This window comes from Balaenoptera acutorostrata, chromosome 12 (assembly GCF_949987535.1).
Source record: "Balaenoptera acutorostrata chromosome 12, mBalAcu1.1, whole genome shotgun sequence".
Lineage (NCBI taxonomy): Eukaryota > Metazoa > Chordata > Mammalia > Artiodactyla > Balaenopteridae > Balaenoptera > Balaenoptera acutorostrata.
Genome location: NC_080075.1, coordinates 28,184,843 through 28,203,421, shown reverse-complemented (window position 1 = coordinate 28,203,421; position 18,579 = coordinate 28,184,843). Strand labels below are relative to the sequence as shown.

At 46.3% G+C, this 18,579-nt stretch overlaps 1 protein-coding gene across 4 annotated transcripts in view; it reads left to right on the top strand.

Moving 5' to 3' along the window:
* Nucleotides 1-17,896, top strand: part of HK2 (hexokinase 2) — a 61,852-nt gene extending 43,956 nt beyond the window's left edge. For all 4 annotated transcript variants that reach the window (XM_028166975.2, XM_007184050.2, XM_057558269.1 and 1 more), the window contains 11 exons: nt 1,448-1,603; nt 3,260-3,493; nt 4,643-4,947; nt 6,284-6,432; nt 6,688-6,807; nt 9,892-9,987; nt 10,436-10,535; nt 10,637-10,820; nt 12,134-12,289; nt 13,499-13,732; nt 15,589-17,896. In XM_028166975.2, coding sequence (XP_028022776.1) covers nt 1,448-1,603; nt 3,260-3,493; nt 4,643-4,947; nt 6,284-6,432; nt 6,688-6,807; nt 9,892-9,987; nt 10,436-10,535; nt 10,637-10,820; nt 12,134-12,289; nt 13,499-13,732; nt 15,589-15,733 — 1,879 coding nt within the window. In that variant the 3' untranslated portion in view covers nt 15,734-17,896. The remainder of the gene's footprint in view (nt 1-1,447; nt 1,604-3,259; nt 3,494-4,642; nt 4,948-6,283; nt 6,433-6,687; nt 6,808-9,891; nt 9,988-10,435; nt 10,536-10,636; nt 10,821-12,133; nt 12,290-13,498; nt 13,733-15,588) is intronic.
* Nucleotides 17,897-18,579: the final 683 nt, after the last annotated feature.

Genomic DNA, 18,579 nt, shown 5'->3' with positions numbered 1-18,579 from the left:
ACTCTGGTCTTACTGGTGTTGTGACTGTTGTAGGAAATCTTCTAGTACCAATCCCTGCTTGGAGAGGAAAATCCAACCCTATAAACCAGCTTTATAAAAGAGAGTCCTTTTCTTTACAGGGGGAGTCCTTGCTTCCTCAAAGCACAGTTTATTTAAGTCACAAGCTTCTCTCACATGTTGAAACATGCGTCCATTTCATAGACTGTCTGTGTCTGCCATGGCTGGTGAGAAATTCATGGACTGAAAAAACTGCTCAAAAAGAAAAAAAGTGCTGGGAGGACACGTACCAACGTGTCAGCTGTCCCTGAAGTTATTATTGGGCTTGAGGAGGAGCTTTTTTTCACTCTTTATATGTTTCTAAATAAATATTTTCCAAACATTGACTGAAACAAAGTGTTTTTAAAAACTGAAATAAAAACTTTTACCACTCACACTTCAGAGCCCCACTGGCCCCCTCCCCTATCTGTCATAGAACCATTTATTTTGGAGAAGGTGCAGAAGCAGACCTGTGAGTTCCTTACTGTTGAAGCTGGGCTACCTCTCAGGCAGCGTGCCTGTGCTGGTGCTTAAACATTTTAAACATACCTTCTGCTCAGGCAGTTTTGCCAGCTCTCCACTTAGCTCCGGTTCTGCCATACCTGGCTTTGGGTCTTGAGCAAGTCACTTCCCGAGGGCCCGGCTTCCTCTCTTTAGTTTGCACCAGGTGATATCGGAATCCCATCCACACCCCTGCTCTGGGCCTTCTCTGAAGACCTTCGTAGATTAGTGTCCCAAGGCCCTGTGTGCCTCCTCTCTCTAGGACCTAGATCCTTTCTAAGATACCAAGAAAGGACCTTTTTTGCTAGAAAGAATTGTAAGGGCTTGGTTTCTCCTGTCACATATCTAAGCCAGAAAGACGATCTTGTAAAGAAAACAGTGTCACCTAGTGTTGAAAAAATAAATTACCCAACTGCCCTCTCAGCTATCCTGTCACCTTTCTCCTCGGAAACTTCCAACATGTCTCACTCCCAGATTCCCAAGACCACCTGACATTTGGTACTCCTTCTCATCTGTCCCAACCTGTCCTTCTACTCTTGCCTCATCATCCTCCCACCCCAGGTTGTTTTTACAGTTTTCTCAGGAATCCACAAATGGCCTGCAAGGGGAGGGACAGTGTGAGGTGATGAGTTGCTGGCCCTGTGCCCCAAATTTAATCAGATTGACCTTTTTTTTTTTCCTCTTGTAAATAAATATTGAGGTTCTACATAAGATTTCATTTTAAAAGAGCATTTATTTGCTAGAGAAGGAAATACCATCACTTCTCTACACCTCTCACTCCTAGTCAGTGCCACACAAGTTAGTGCTTTGTTCTGCATCAACCCCACGTGTGTGCATGTTGCTTCCACAAGGAAGTTGCGAGTTCATTGGCAGCAGAGACTTAATTTTTTTGGTGTGTATCTCCCTGCAGATTTGAGAAGATGATCAGTGGAATGTACATGGGGGAGCTGGTGAGGCTTATCCTAGTGAAGATGGCCAAGGAGGAGCTGCTGTTTGGGGGGAAGCTCAGCCCTGAACTCCTCGCCACAGGCCACTTTGAGACCAAAGATGTTTCAGATATTGAAGGGTAAGCTTCGGGTCCTTCTCTGTTCACTGAGACCCCAGAAGGGTGGACAGGTGGCTGGGGAATGAGGAAGACGCACGGGCCCTTGACCCTTCAAATGTGGATGGCAGGAGGGTCTCACCCAGTGTGAGGCCTGGGCCTCACATGGCAGGCCTGTGGCTTGATGTCACTGGCCAGATAGTCTCCACTCTTGTCTGTTTTGAACGTGCTGACTACCAAAGTGACTCATGGTGCTGGGGACAGCTGGCCCCCATGCAGGGACTCACGTTTTTGCACTTGTGTTCCTGCCTGGCCCAGAGACCTAAGCTTAATGCTGGAGGCTCCCTGTGGGTCCTTTAATGACTCACTTGCATCTACTTCCTTTCCCTTCTCCTGAAGCTCTGACATTTCATTCCCCATTGGTGATTTTCAAAAAGGGCTCTGTCCTGACCCCTGCTTCATAACAGAAAAATAGGTCCTTGGATGGCCCCGAGATTGACCCATTTATTTCCAAAAGGTAGGGCTGAGGCCTACCTACATCTTCACAGAGTGGCAGGAGTGGGAGTGAGGATGGCCTGATTTTTGTTTTTCAGTTAACAATATCCAAAGGGTTGGGTCTGGTTTCCTGTTCTTGAGACTTCCACTTGTCGCCTGACGAGGCCTTGTCTCAGGGACCAGATGGTGGAGAGGAGGTGATCTTGGTGCTAAAGAGAGCAGTGAGACAGTTCAAATGACTTTGTTTTAAGTGGAATTCTTTTTTTTTAATTTATTTATTTATTTTATTTTTGGCTGTGTTGGGTCTTCGTTTCTGTGCGAGGGCCTTCTCCAGTTGCGGCAAGCAGGGGCCACTCTTCATCGCGGTGCGCGGGCCTCTCACTCACTATCGCGGCCTCTCTTGTTGCAGAGCACAGGCTCCAGACGCGCAGGCTCAGTAATCATGGCTTACAGGCCCAGCCCCTCTGCGGCATGTGGGATCCTCCCAGACCAGGGCTCGAACCCGTGTCCCCTGCATTGGCAGGCAGATTCCCAACCACTGCGCCACCAGGGAAGCCCTTAAGTGGAATTCTTGAAGGAACTGTACCTACTTGTTAAAGTTGGAGGGGATGACAGTACTCATATTTGTGTGGCACTTAGTTCCCCTAAGAAGAGGGCTAATCTCATAGCATCAACCCTTTATCACCGTCTTTAGACGCAAGGTAAAGCAGTGCTGACTCCATTGTAAAGTGCAATAGACTCTGACTGCCTTATAGAGAGAAAATAGGATGGGCTCCACAGCTGGATTCCTGTGGTCAGAGGGACACCATTCCCACTAACCTGAGAAAGGCAAACTCACATACACACAACTTGGTGCGTAAAGCCCCAAGACCAGGGCCTTGTCCTCCCATAGGATGTGCGTGAGAAAAATTAGTTGTTCTCACTGGGGGAAAAATGGGCACCTGAAGTACTCTGTGTGTGTGTGTGTGTGTGTGTGTGTGTGTGTGTGTGTGTCTGTGTGTCTGTGTCTGGGAGAGGAGCTCAGCTTGTGCTTTCCTCTCCTCCTTGTTCACTGCTTCCCCCCCCATAGGTGGACAGAGCAGTGAGGTGGGTGTCTGCCCTCCCTGGGACATGGTGTTTGCTGGAGCCGAGGGCTTTCTTTGTCGGCCCACATACCCCTGCCCACACGCTGTTTCTGTTTCCCAGGGAGAAGGATGGCATCCAGAAGGCCCGCGAGATCCTGGTGCGGCTGGGCCTGGACCCGACACAGGAGGACTGTGTGGCCACTCACCGGGTCTGCCAGATTGTGTCCACACGGTCAGCCAGCCTGTGTGCGGCTACGCTGGCAGCCGTACTGCGGCGCATCAAGGAGAACAAGGGCGAGGAGCGGCTGCGCTCCACCATCGGGGTGGACGGCTCTGTCTACAAGAAGCATCCCCAGTGAGCCAGCATTCGGGGCCTCTGAGAGGCCTGACTCTACAGGAACCCTGTTTTGCACTGTGGGGTGGTGGAGATGGACCATAGAGTTGAGGTTCTTTGTAGAATAAAAGCTCCCAGTGGGGCAAGCAGGAGCTGAGAGTGTGTTTTCCTTGGCGTGGGTAGAGGCTACTTCTGAAGGCTGCCAACTAGGGCTTTACTCAGAGCTCTCCTGGCTTCTAGGGGCTCTTTTTCTGCACCCTCTTATTTCCAGCTTCTCTGGCTCACCTGGGTATTGATTTGATCCTGCCCTGCCCTCCATGTTTTGATCCCTTGGTCATAAGTGCTGAAATACTCAAATTTCAGTTGGGACCTGAAGGATTTCTCTCAGTTGTGCCCACTTACTATCCCATCATTTTCACCTGATATGAGTGCCAGGTCAATGGGCCTTCATTAACTGAAGGTAGATGTGGAAGGTCTCAGCCATTCCATTCCCTAGGCTCCTAGTCCAAAGCTCCAAAAACTTTAAAGTGCACACGAATTACTTGGGGATCTTGTTAAGAGGCAGATTCTGATTCAGAAGGTCTGGGTTCAGCCTGAGATTCTGTATCTCTAACAGCCCCCAGCGATGCTGGTGGCCTACAGGCCACACTTGGAGTAGTGAGGCCCTGGAGACCATGGCTCCAAGCAGCCACCACACAAGAATTTCTTGCTGAACACACCTATTATCTTTAGCTGTTCAGACACCTCTAGGGTTGTTGGCAGAAATGGGCCAAAGAGAGGCCAAAGTCCAGAAGAGCATTTTGACTTTTTCCTTTTTGGGTCTTTCATAGGCAGCATCTAATGAAATGAAGGATGAAACATGAATAGTAGTTGGTGTCAGAATCACCTGAGGCTGATAAGTTGGGCAAAGGAACTGTGGCCTATGGGAAGGGGGTCTTCTGTGAGTGCATGCAGGTGACACTGGCTTCCCAGAAGGCCACCCTTCCTTTTAGCAGGGTGGTCGCAGTTGAATATCTGAGCTTTTATACAGTGACCCTTAACTTGGGAAAGAGTAGGGAGAGGATGTTTAGGGTATCATTTGGGCTGAGGTGGTGAGCTACTGCCCCAACCATTTGTACCATTGACTCTAACTGTGGACACCCACCTCTTACCCCACGTCTGTGACTGCAGTTTCGCCAAGCGTCTTCACAAGACCGTGCGGCGCCTGGTGCCCGACTGCGACATCCGGTTCCTCCGCTCTGAGGATGGCAGTGGCAAGGGGGCAGCCATGGTGACAGCAGTGGCCTACCGGCTGGTCGATCAACATCGAGCCCGCCAGAAGACCCTGGAGCCTCTGAAGCTGAGCCGTGAGCAGCTGCTGGAGGTCAAGAGGAGGATGAAGGTAGAAATGGAGCGAGGTCTGAGCAAGGAGACTCACACCATTGCCCCCGTCAAGATGCTGCCCACCTATGTGTGTGCCACCCCTGATGGCACAGGTATGCGGCAGGGCTGCCACCCAGCTCACCACAGGGTTCAATCGCTGTGGGAGGACTCCCTTAGCCTTAGCATTGGGTGTTCAGGCCAGATTGTTGACCGTGTTTCTTCAGCTATAGTACTGGGAAATTCTAGTGTTCAGTGGTCTCAACCAAGGCATTCCTCTGCTAAAACTGAATGGTGATAATAGTAAATACTTAATGAATGCTTACTGTGTGTCAAATGCTTCTCTAAGCATTCTACACATATTAATTCATTTAATTTTTAACTGTTAACAGAGATTAGTAGTTAATTTTGTTTGTTAACAAGCTATGTTTTGCACAAAACCTAGGCACAGAGAAATTAAGAAACCTGCCCAACTTCACACAGCTAGAAAAATGGCAGAGCTGGGATTCAAATCAGGAATTTTGGTTCCGGGGCTAGCTCTTATAAGGCCAGGGGTTGGCAAACTGAGGTCCATGGGCTAAATCTGACCCACTGCCTATTTCTGTAAATAAAGTTTTATTAGTACACAGCCATGCCCATTTGCCTACATGCTGTTTATGGCTGCTTTGTGCTACCATGGCCTAGTTGTATGGTTGCAGCAGGGACTATGGCTCATAAGGCCTAAAATGTTTACTGCCCAGCCCTTTACAGAAAAAGATTGCTGACCCCTGCTCTAGGTCTTGCAATCTAAGAAATGGAGGTCTTTTTGCAATTCAGAAAAATGATCATTGACCAGGCCAGTGTGGTACAGCTGGTACAGGTTCCAGAGCTGGAGACTGGGACTCAGTCCCAGCTCTACCATCTTCCGGCCGTGTGGCCCTGAGCACAGCCAGATCTCTCTCCTCCGTAGAGGGGAATGCAATGCCTCCCTCTTAGGGCTGCCTGAGGGTTGCATGGAAACTGTGTGTGACACACGTAGTGCGTTGTGACTGTCCTAAAAAGGAGGGTTTTCTCATTCTAGAAAAATTTCCCTTCAGTTTCCTTTAAAGAGTTGGACTCTGTTGTTCCTTCTGTATTCTAGAAACTTATATAAGGTGGCCTTTGATTTAGTACAAGTGGCATGTCTGGAAATTTTGGAGTATACTGTATCACCATTTCTTTCCTGTGTTCTGGAGCTCTGGAGCTCATTGTGACTCCTGGGGCCCCACAACTTGAATTCATTTGAGAACCACAAGAAGCCAGCAGGTTTCTGGCCCCAGGGATCTTATTTTCTATATCATTAGGTGGAGCTCACAGTCCATCACCCTGAGGTTGTCCAGGGTCTCCTGGGAGAGCTCCCCATTAGGGGAAGGTGTTTAGACTGTCACTCTAAACATCAGGAAGATGCATCATCTTCCTGGGCTTATTTTCCAGAGAAAGGTGACTTCCTGGCCTTGGACCTTGGGGGTACCAATTTCCGGGTCCTGCTGGTGCGCGTGCGGAATGGGAAGCGACGTGGAGTGGAGATGCACAACAAGATCTACTCTATCCCGCGGGAGGTCATGCATGGCACAGGGGATGAGGTGAAGCAGGGTGGCACCTCTGAGAGGGGACCCCAGGAGACACCCACTTCTCACCTGGGAGGACAGTGCTTTCTCTGCTCACCCGTGTTCCTGGGGAGGGCTACATGGGCTAGGGCCCTGGGCTGGCCTTTGCTTAGGTGTGTGCCTGAGCTGGCATTTCTCCTGGGTGGAGGCCTCGAGCTGGTGCTCAGACCCTGGTGGGGCAGCCTGCCTGGGCCAGGGTTCCCCCTCTCAGAGCCCAATTTCTCCTTGCAGCTCTTTGACCACATCGTCCAGTGCATTGCCGACTTCCTTGAGTACATGGGCATGAAGGGCGTGTCCCTGCCTTTGGGTTTCACCTTCTCCTTCCCCTGCCAGCAGAACAGCCTGGACGAGGTAATAGTGCCTTCCTGGAGGGCTCTTCTATGGGCTGTACTGACTCTGAACCAGCCAGAGTTTCGAGCAGGGGAGAATGCTGAGCTGAGAGGAAGAAAACAAGGGCATGAGTGACCAGTCATGGGGAAGGACTTGTTGATGGGAATGAGCAAGTCAGAGCTGGTAGAGGTCAAGCAGGTAACAATCTTTGGGATAATGATGATGATGCTAATAATATCAACAACTGACATTTTTAAAGCATTTTATGCGAGGTACTCCTAGGCTTCCTGTGTGCGTAATCTCATTTAACCCTTACAGCAACCATATAAGGTAGGTGTTTGTATACCCGTTTTGCAGAAAGGAAAACAATGTCTACGGAGAAGCCAAATATCTTGCAGGTCATATAGCTTGGGAGTGGCTAAGCCATGATTTCATTCCGGTTTCCTGACACCTGAGTCCATGCTGTCGATTATGCTCAGCTGCTTCTGAGGCTCCTGTTTTGGGCTCAGGACATTTCACTCCATCTCTCTTGGCTGCCCTGGTGTTTCTCTAGTGTCACCTTTGCTTTTCATTTCCCTGTCAACTTGCCTCGGATGAATGAAGCAGGTGGTTGAAGAGCTGGTGCTCTCACATATTCTGGACATGGGTGTGTTGAAGTGTAGCAGAGCTGAGTAGGCAATGCCTAGGCTTACTCAAGGCAGATGATTGGTATGTTAGATATCAGAATACTCTTATTTAAGCAGTTGTTTCTCTCTGTCTCGATCGGTGTTCTAGAAGCTTACATGCTTGGTACAGGTGGACATATGCTGTGGATGGAGTTGCCAGGGTACAATGGGCATGGTTCCTGCTATAGGTGCTTACAAACGAACTGGACTGAGGAAGCAAGCTCAGAAAAGCAAGAGCTGCTCTTTGGAATGTGGCAGCAGTGGAATGATGAAGCCCTGAGGATGATGTTAATCTGAGCACATACCTGGAGGGCATGAGGAATACTTGGTCAGAAGACTGAGTTGCTGAGGAAGAAAGGCAGGCAGGCCTGGCAGTATGGAGAAAGGCATGTAGGTGGGAACAGTCATAGGTACAGTGGGCTTGGCCCAGTGGCGGGAAAAGGCCTGCATTTCCAACAGGGTCCCTGGAGCAGCAGGCCTTACGTTGCTCAGTTGAGTTTTGTAAATGCCTCCTACTCCTCCCTTCTGAGAGTTAAATTCACCACGTGCACTAGCACAGGAAAGGTTTTAGGAAGTCCTGCAATAAAAACCCTGCCTAATCCAGTATTTCCCAACATCTGTTAACATTTGTCCAGTGTTAACTAGTCCAGTATTGCTTTTAGCTTTCCAACTTCTTTGTCTCAACATATTATTTTTTTCAGTGTCAATGCATTGGTTTTTAAAGCCTTCACATTTGCGTCAATTTACCAAAAGGACTTATCAAACATGTGTATAAATATTTATGTGATATTTAATGAAACATTGCTTATTGTAACAGTCATTAGAAACAAACCAAGTTGTCCAACAGTTGGGAAATAGTTAAATCATGAGTCATTCACTGCCTCATATCAGCAACTAGTTTTTTCAAGAAATTTCAATGATTTGGGAGAACACTGGTGGTAAGACTAAAAAAATATTTTTAAGAAACGTATAATCTCTATAACATAGAAATATACAAAACGTGATTAATAGGAAGATAAAAACATAACATTGCAGTGTATATGCTTCCAGACTTTTCCTACTGAAATATTTTTAACAGACACTATCTTACTTTTCAAGTATAGCAACAGGTATATATGTTTATATATTTATCTGGTGGCTCCCAAGGCATGTTAACTGTTTCTGTTAGTGCTTGAATTGTAAAATTCCAGGTCATTGTATTGGACTTTATACCATATGTTCTAAGTTTCTGTAAGGAGCATGTATTCAGTTTAGAACTGTGAAAACTAAGAACAAACGAAGCAGAAGCTGGGTTTTGTCTGTTGTTCTGTCTGTAAGCTGGATTCTGCTCTGCTGAGATCACCCTGTTGATGGGAAAACCAGCAGGTGCTGAGGTCCAGAGGCCTCAAGCTGCCTGGATTAGCTGGTGGCCACAGGCAGTTCTCCTCAGCTGTTGGGGCCTCTCTATGTCTTATTATTAAGGACCACCTGCAATAATGTAATTTGAACATTCTGTACGCTTGAAAGTGCCAAATACAAAATTTCATCAGAGACGTCAAGCTAATTTGTAGACAAGAAAATCAGGTGGAGATAAGGACATAGTTGTTTGGATGTGGGTGTGTAAACCAGGCCACTGCTGAGATTGTACTTTGTTTTTCCGAATTTCCTGGGATCTGAACACAGCGGGACTTGTGAGACCAAACTCCTGGTCCATGAAATGCCAGGCTGGTTGATATAAACAACCAAGCAAGTCGTGGAGAAACCATACAAGTGGGTGGATAGTGAGCACACAGCCCACTTATAGGTTCTGACCTCTCTGGAAGGGGGCCTGGGGGTCCTTGATACTTGCTCCCTGATGGGCTATGGCAGCAAAGAGGGAACCAGGGAACAGTATATGAAACAGTCCCCCATATTCAAAGCCACCATGTATCTGCTCCTGGAGGGCCCTGTGACACAGCAAAGGGTACTTGTTCACTTCGTACTAGAGTTTGAAAATTTGGAGACACAAACCTGCCCCTCTGTACGACGTACAGGGCAAACTGCTTTTCCCAGTGAAAGAAACAAGCGTATAGAACTTAGTTCCTTGGCAGGGGCAGTCGTATGGTGCTTATGAGCCCATCCATTGGAATTGGTGGGCCTGGGGGTGAGTCCTCCTCTCTTCCAAGCTGTAGGCCTTGGGCAAGTTACTCCAGAGCTACAGTTACCTGTAAAATGGGCATGATAATGATAAACATTTCACAAAAGTGCTGTGAGGATTAAATGTTGTAACACATGGGTTGTGCTTAGCCCAGTACCTGTTGCATAGTAGGCACTCCTAGTAGGTGAAACAGGTTTAGAATAATTTGTGGGTGAGATGATTGGTTTTTAAAGGGCATCTGTATAACCTGTGAGGTTGTGGACTAGAAAATGACCCAGGAGCCCTTCTCTGATATCCACATCCCTGCCCATGTATGATTTTTAGAGCATCCTCCTCAAGTGGACTAAAGGCTTCAAGGCATCTGGCTGCGAGGGTGAGGACGTGGTTACACTGCTGAAGGAAGCCATCCACCGGCGAGAGGTGGGAGAGGCGTGACATGAGGCCCGAAGTGATCTGTGTGTTCAGAGCTGGGGGAAGTGTTAAGTGCAGTTGTGTTGGTCAAAGGGAGAGTTAACCTAGTCCTTCAGCAGTTGATGAGTGTACACTGTGTGTCAAGCCCTGCTCTTGGCAACTGGGGATTCAGGAACGCCTGCAGAAAGCTCTTGTTATGTAAACAAACCCATGAGCTAATGTCAGGTGCTCTTGAGCTATGAAGGAGAATGAAGTTGGGTGAGGACAGAGTGAGTGGGTTGGGAAAGGGCAGTCTTTTAAATAGCATAACCAGGGAAGGTCTCTGAAGAGGTGATATTTGAGCAGAGAAAATGAACCCTGCCTTATAAGTTTTAGATACATTTAAATCTCCCTTGCAAGGGTCTGAAGGGAGAATATTGTGGTTCATTTGTGGAATGGGATCTGCTGTTGCTCTCAGGAGTTTGACCTGGATGTGGTTGCTGTGGTGAATGACACAGTTGGGACTATGATGACCTGTGGCTATGAAGACCCTCACTGTGAAGTTGGCCTCATTGTTGGTAAGGACTTGGGCTGTCCTTCCTGTGTGGGGACACGCAGCCTAGGGTGGGAGGGCAGAAAGTGCAGAGTGAGGCCCTGACTGACATCTCTTGATTGGCAGGCACAGGCAGCAATGCCTGCTACATGGAGGAGATGCGGAATGTTGAGCTGGTGGAAGGGGAAGAGGGGCGGATGTGTGTCAACATGGAGTGGGGGGCCTTCGGGGACAATGGATGCCTAGATGACTTCCGCACAGAATTTGATGCAGCTGTGGATGAACTTTCCCTCAACGCTGGCAAACAGAGGTAGGTACCCAACTGCATGTAGGCCCTGGTATGTTCATCTCAGAGCTGAACAGTGATGAGTGATCAGGTCCTCCACAACAGCAAATCCCGGGACACTCATTCTCTTGAGATGTTAATAGAAGAGATTTCTTTGGAAAAGGCTTCTTGTCAAATACATCTGGAAAGTTCTGGGTTAAGTCCTTTTCCCCCTGCTGGACTGTGATGCTCTTGAAATCCAGTTGGGAAAACAAATCACAACAGTTATGTTGCAAGGAGAATTTCATATAGGGAACGGGTCACACAGGTTTTAGAGGGATGAAAAGACAAAAAGGGATGCTGAGGAGCAGTTAGTACATGTAGCAATCAGCTCCTACCCTGAGGACTAGGAGAACAGGTGGGAGAGAGTATTAAAACCTAGATCTGGAACTTGAGGAAAAACAGACAGTTGAACCACCTGCTGCCATCAGGGTGAAGAAGCATTGCTGGGGTGAGGCAGATAGGAATAGGAAGCAATAGGAGCAAACCTCTTTCTCCTCCATCCATCCAGTATATAGCACCCTCTACTGTCATACTGGACAAGGGGGTAGACCCAGCATCACAAAGCCCCTGGTATGGTGGGATCCCATTAGGAAGAGGTTGCATGTAGTGTTTCCTAACTAGATTAATCAGGGACTATACTTCTGCAGAATATACTTTGCAAAATATTTGTTTATGGTAGAGGTCACAGGCTAAAATGCCTCCAGGAGCCAGGCAGGCAACATTAATGAAAGAAACAGGCTGGAGTAAGACAAGATTGAATGATGATGGGGTTTTGGTTGAAACTGAGAACATTGACTTTTAAAGGCACTAGGTAGAGCCAGAAGACCCTCACGCCATTGAGTAGTCATGTTTCATTCTAGTGGCCAGAACAGGGGTCTCCAGCTGGCACTAGTTACTTGAGCAATAAGTGATTAGGCTGAAGAGAAAACATGCTAAATTCTCAGCAGCGCAGGGCATTAAGACAGCATCTTACCCTTCTGGAAGTGTGGTGGGGTTTGGGTGTGCGTTCCTTCTTGACGAGTTGGGAATAAGCCTTGGAAGGGAAATGAAACCATAAAATGGGGTCAATCTCAGGGAACCCCTTGGGCCTCAGGACACATTTTACCGAAGGCTATGAGTCAGTATGTGTGGATGCCAGGAATCCTGCCTCAGTGAGTCAAATAGCATTTCCTTCCCACGAAGGGGAATCTGTATGCCCTCTACCTTCTAATGCAATGGGGGTGACTGAGCTGGTGTACCTCAGCACATCCCACCACCTTCCTTCTTAACCTCCATGAACATTACCTGCATTGCAGGTTCGAGAAAATGATCAGTGGCATGTACTTGGGCGAAATTGTTCGTAACATCCTCATCGATTTCACCAAGCATGGGCTGCTCTTCCGTGGCCGCATCTCGGAGCGGCTCAAGACACGGGGAATCTTTGAAACCAAGTTCCTGTCTCAGATTGAGAGGTGAGAATTTAGGGCCTGGAATAGGATGGACTGTATATCCTCCTTTTCATGGACAGACAAGCTGGGATTTCCACAGTTCAGGTAAGATCAGGGTGTGGCTTACATAAAGGTCAGTTTAGTAGCTCACATGTTTGTATCTATATAGTGTTGTTTTAAAGTACGTTATGAACAGTTGGCATTTTAAGGGAAAACATATAATATTCTCATGAAAAATCACGGTAAGCTGGATGAGCCTGTGCAAAGAAGTATTGTTGGGTTTTAGACCAATTTCAAAGGTAGAAAGAAATATAGCTGCTCATAGAATGTAAATTGGAATGCACAGAGGAAGATAACCCACTGAAGCACTTATGCTTGGCAAAAGGGTTCTTCTTAACTGCTGGCTGCAGTAATAAGGCAACCAGGATTGAGTGAGGTTGGCACGTCAGGCAATGCAGAAACATGCCTTGTGGCGGCTCATTAAAGCAAAGCCTTCTTCCTCCAGTCTAATGGTGGAGAAGTCTGCTCCAAATTAGAATACTGAATTTCAGAGCCTTTTAAAAATTAATGCTGTGTCATTATTACTCTCATGCATATAGGAAAACAGGAACTGGTTGGCGTACATGAGTGGGGCCCTAGGGCATCTGCACCAGTGAATAGAATATTGTTCTAGTTTGCATGTCTGTTTATTTTCTTCTTATAGTTTTATTTACCTTTGTTTCATAAATAGTGCACAAGTAGATTTCAGACCACCCAGAGTGGGGGAGTAGAAATAGAACAGGCATTTAATGTTGGTGGGTGATGCTTGTCCTGCTGACCTGTGAACAATGAGAGACTGGACAGAAAAGGGCTTTGCAACTGAAAACTGTCGCATACGAGCATCATCACTGTCTTTGCTGTCAATATTTCCAAATAAGTGGAATACATGGACAGTGAATTTCCTTTTGTTTTGAGTGTCAGTTTTGTAGCAGCAGTGCCCTACCTTGCCTGGGCAAAGTGGCATAAGGAGCTGTTTCTTCGTGTTCTCTCTGTGAGGACCAGTGAGATGAGCACTAGTTCCTGAACTGAGTTTAAGAACGGAACCACCTCTCAGGGGCAGTGGCTTTTACCCCCAGCTCTCGGAAGGCCAGGTCCCCCAAAACCATTCCTGATGAAGGAGCCAGGCGCCGGCGTGGCAGGCCACCAGGCCCTCTAGGTATGTGACTGACCACTCACTGTCTCCTCCTGGCCCAGTGACTGCCTGGCCCTGCTGCAGGTCCGCGCCATCCTGCACCACTTAGGGCTCGAGAGCACCTGTGATGACAGCATCATTGTCAAGGAGGTGTGCACTGTGGTGGCGCGGCGGGCAGCCCAGCTCTGTGGTGCAGGCATGGCCGCCGTGGTGGACAAAATACGAGAGAACCGTGGGCTGGACACCCTCAAAGTGACAGTGGGCGTGGACGGGACCCTCTACAAGCTACATCCTCAGTGAGTGCCTGATCTCCACTCTTCCTGCCCATCTTTCTCCCTCTTTCTCACCATTCTTTCCTTGCTTTCCTTTCTCTCTCTCTTTATTTTATGGCAAATTATCAGACATTCCAAAGAGTGTATATAATATATATATTATAGTTTAAAGATTAATAACTAGAAGTAGGTCTGTGTTTTACCAGCCAGCTTGGAAGCCCCCTGTGAGCCCCTCCCAATTGCACCCTTCACTCCCCCCTACCATGAGTGAGTGCTGTGGTGATTAAGTCTATTGCTTTCTTTTCCCCCTACATATATCTACGTATGCATCTACATTGTTTAGTTTTACTTAATTTTGAACTTACCATATGACATCTTTTCTTTTGTGACTGGCTTTTCTCACACCACATTTATGGTTTTGAGATGCATCCACATTGAAGTCTGCAATCATAGTTAATTAATTTTCAAAGCTGTATAGCATACCTTTGAATGACTATACTATAATTTATTCTAATGATGAATACTTGGGTTATTTCTAGGTTTTGACTATTACAAGCAGTGCTCCTGTCAACATTCTAGTAAATGTATGCTGGAACTCTGGATCAAGATTTTTTTCTACAGTCTAGGGTAGGGGTTGGCAGATTATAGCCACAAGTATTTTTGTAACTGAAGTTTTACTGGAATACAGCCATGCCCACTTGTTTATGTGTTGTCTATGGCTGCTTTTGGCTATAACAGCAGACCATATGACCTACAGAGCTCAAAATACCTATCGTCTGGCCCTCTGTAGAAGAAGTTTTCCACCCTCACCCGTGGTATGGAAGTACTGAATTCCCTTTTCTTTTTACTGCCTTTCTCCATCTCTTCTCCCTTTTCTCCTCTCATCACTATTTCTCTTCTCCTTTCTTCCCTCACTTGCATATGTTGAATAAATTGTTTTAAAATTAGGAAGTGTCTCAGTCCCTCTCCCCTAGAAGCTCTTCAACTAAAAGTTAAAAGAATAGAGCTGTGCCCCTTGCCTGGACATGAGGTAGGATGGAGAGACTCATCGATTGAATTGTCACCTGCTGTCACCATGATTGTTTCAGGGAGCTGAGAAACTTGCCCAGAGTCTACACAGTTAGTGAAAAGACTGGACCTTGAGAAGTTCCAAGTTTCTCTTGTTGATGGTCAGTGTCATTGTGAAAATAGGAACCTCAGTCCCAAGTGAGGGTCGGAAGGGGGACAGAAGTCCAGCCACCAGCACTGGGGCTTGGTGTTAGGAGCCTCTGTTCTCAGCTCTGCAGATGGGAAGGAGCAACTTGTCCATGCTATGGTGGGGAGATGATGATGAACGGTCTCTTTCTCTAGTCCCATATCAGGAAGAATCTGTGATTTCTGTCATCTCTCAACACACCCTCCTAAGTCTGCTCCTTTTGCCTTTAATGACATTTCGGGTTAGATATGAGTCTGATGTGAGTTAATACCTCTGGAAAATAGAATATCACACATGTGGCGCTTCATCCTTCCCTCCAGAGTTGATGAACAGGTTATACATACACTGCTGCAAGGTATGCTTGTGACGTCCACGACTGTTGAACTTCTCTTTCACTGCTTAGTTTTAAGAACACAGCTTGCCAGAATCTCAGACTTTTGTCCTAGAGTTGACTCTTAGCTTCCCACTTGCCCACTGTGACATAGAATTTGGGCATGTTGCTAGTCTCTCCAAGCTTCAGTTTTCTGAAACACAATACATAGTGTTTAATACATGGTAGCTGTCATCCTCTTTCCCATCTCAATTATTCCTGGGTTTCCAGCATCACTTCTTAGGGTCCCATCTCTGAGGACACAAATCAGTTGTGACTAAGGTATTTTTTCTGTCTTCTTCCCAACTTTTCCAGCTTTGCCAAAGTCATGCATGAGACGGTGAAGGACTTGGCTCCAAAATGTGATGTGTCCTTCCTGGAGTCGGAGGATGGCAGCGGGAAGGGGGCGGCTCTCATCACTGCTGTGGCCTGCCGCATCCGAGAGGCTGGACAGCGGTAGAGCCCCTGAAATTGGAAGGACTTCCTCTGGTTTCCCTTCTTTCCTGCTTTAAATTATAACTTGATCCCCTTGTGTCAGAGACAGACCCCTTGGCTTTTCCTTGGCAGAGAGGACCTTATTGGACTGGGTTTTGTCTCTGTCTACTCACTGTAGAGTTTGGTACCCAAGGCTTAGCCCTCCTGAGATAAATACAATTGGAAGTAAGGATTTGTTCACACTTGTCACAACCATTACCATTGGTTCTCTTAAAACTTGAAAAAAAAAAATTTAACCTTTAGTAATCCCCCTGGCCAAATTCCATGTCTCTGTATAATCCTACAGGGTGGGGACACTAATGAAAAAATATGGTTGCTTCACCTTGGAGCCTGAACATGACATTTCTAGGTGGAGAGCATCCCCCAGCATGGAAGTTGATGCTATTTCTTCTCTCAGAGATCTGGGAGGTCTCCACTGACTTGAGCCTGATTCTCCCATAGACAGGGAGGGGCAGCAATGGAGGGGAAACCCATGGATAACCATGTGGCAGCCCCTCTTCAACCTCATCTTTAAGCATTTGCCTAGTGGGTTCCAGTGGATGCTATTCCTGGAATCAAAGCATCCTGAGTCTGAGCAAGCAAAACCAAAGCCAAGAGTCCTGTGAGTGGGCTTGTTGTCCCATCTCCTTGTGGGTTCACAAGTCATCCATAAGCAGTGGACCTTTGGGGGAGGGAAGACTTTTTGGTCTGTTTAAAAATTTTTTCCTGCAGAAGTGGAAGCACTGTATTTTCATTTTAATTTATATTTGAAATTTATTTAGTTCATGAAGTACATCTGCTCCTTCATTTTGACACTGTACGTAATGATCAGTTGTATGTAACGTATTTATATGTTAATTTGTTATGTCTGTAAATACACAGGGTCTCATTAGTAGAACAGTGTAGTTAAAAGATGGAAGATGAAGATTCTGATTGGTTACTAGAAATACCTCATTCATCTGCAGGAAAAGAAGGAAAGCCTCTTTAGGGTGAGCGAATGGCCAAGCAGCTCCTTGCCAGCTCCTCCTTTCCCTGCAGACTCAGAAACTTGGAAGGTGGCTGGGGACAGAGTGAAGGAGGCTGGGGCTATGGATTGAAGAAACCACACTAACTGGCTGCTCAATCTAGGGACTTTCCTGGAGCCATATTACATGAGATGTTAACAAAGGAAACAGGAATCATTTCAAATAGACTCTGCTTAGAAATCTTCATTCTTAGGGCAGTTATTAATATTTTAAACCTCTCTAACAAGATAAAGGAAGCCACCAAAAACATTTAAAAAATTGTCTAATTGTTGATAGCAAACCCAAACAAAACAAAGAATCAAACAAACAAAACTTCAGGGACAACACTTTTGGTGGATTTGTACCCTCCCAGCAAACTTCGCCTTCGGTTTGTTTTGTAAATGTTCTACAAGAGGTGTTGTCCACAGACTTGCCTACACGGACCTGTTTTTACAAGAAGTGTTTATTTCAAACTGCTTGGTGCGGGGTTGTGGGGGGTGGTGGTGAGGGGAGACATAAAACCTTCCTTACCCTGCTGTTTAGAGTGCAGTTAATTCTGAATCTGAAAGCCCACTTCTGCCCTAAAATGATCACACCCCCACACGTTAAACCTGAATACTTCATAATAAAGAGGGTATGGCCTTTTAACAATGTTGAGTAGGATACAAGGATCAAAACAGAAAAATGGAAAGACACGACTCAATAGCACCCAATTTTTGCACGTTTATCAAACTTGTACTGAGAACAGTGTCTAGATTTGTGTATCATTAAAGGACGCCCAAGAAATAGAAATGAATCTTAACTTTTAAACTTGAAAATTAGGCACCATCTATGAAATTGCACATTTTTAAAAGGTAGAGCTGTGTGTGTGGCTATTTAAGATGTGTCATTGGTTTCCAAAAAGGAAAGCTGGAAAATGCAGTTTGAATGTTTGTGTTCCCACAGTTAGGTGACAGTTCCTTGCTGACGCTGCTTTGCCCATGTAAATACGTTGACTCTCAGTCTTTGGCTGGGATGTGCTCAATAGCAGATCATCTCAAATCCTTGAGCCCTCAGTCTAGTGAAGATGTTGTCATGTACAATAAAGAACTAGTTGAATTAACTGTGTGATGTTAACTATTAATAAATTTTAACATTTTTCAAAATATTCAGTGTGTGATTCATGAGCATTTTTCAAGAGTGCAGTCATCTTTCGAGCATATTAGTACTTCCTGGCCCATCTCAGTAGTTGATGAGTGTTTTGATTTTGACTATATGTGCTTGACAGGCATGTAGCTAACACTTGGCCTTGACCCCAGGTATTTCTCACTCCAGAAACACAGTCCCAGTGGAACGGGAAGGTAGATGACTTTTCCTAGGCCGTCTTTGAGCCCCTAGATTTCAAGCACCACTGAAGAACCATGGCTGGCCCAGCAGTCTACTGTTTAAACAGTTTGACTGAGATGTAGCAGAACCCTTAGGGACTTTGGGTAGTCTCTGTATAGGCATATGTGATTCACATTCAAGATATAAAGCCCTTACTTATATGAACATCTAAAAAGCACTTGCCTCTGTCCTATCCTTACAGTCTTTCAAACCCTCTCCCTAATAAGCAAAATACAAACCTAGGAAATAAACTTCTCACAAGTTCCTAGTGATACCCACTGACTTTCACATGGCCCTGTTTGACAATAACTGAAGGGGGAGGCAGATCAAGGCTAACAGAATGCTAGAGATAGCCAGAACACAAAATTCAACCTAGCTAGTTGTAAAGGAAAAGAAATTTAAATTGGACCCTATTTTTCTGACTTCAAATTGGTGAGTTTATAGGTGCATTCTCATATACTGT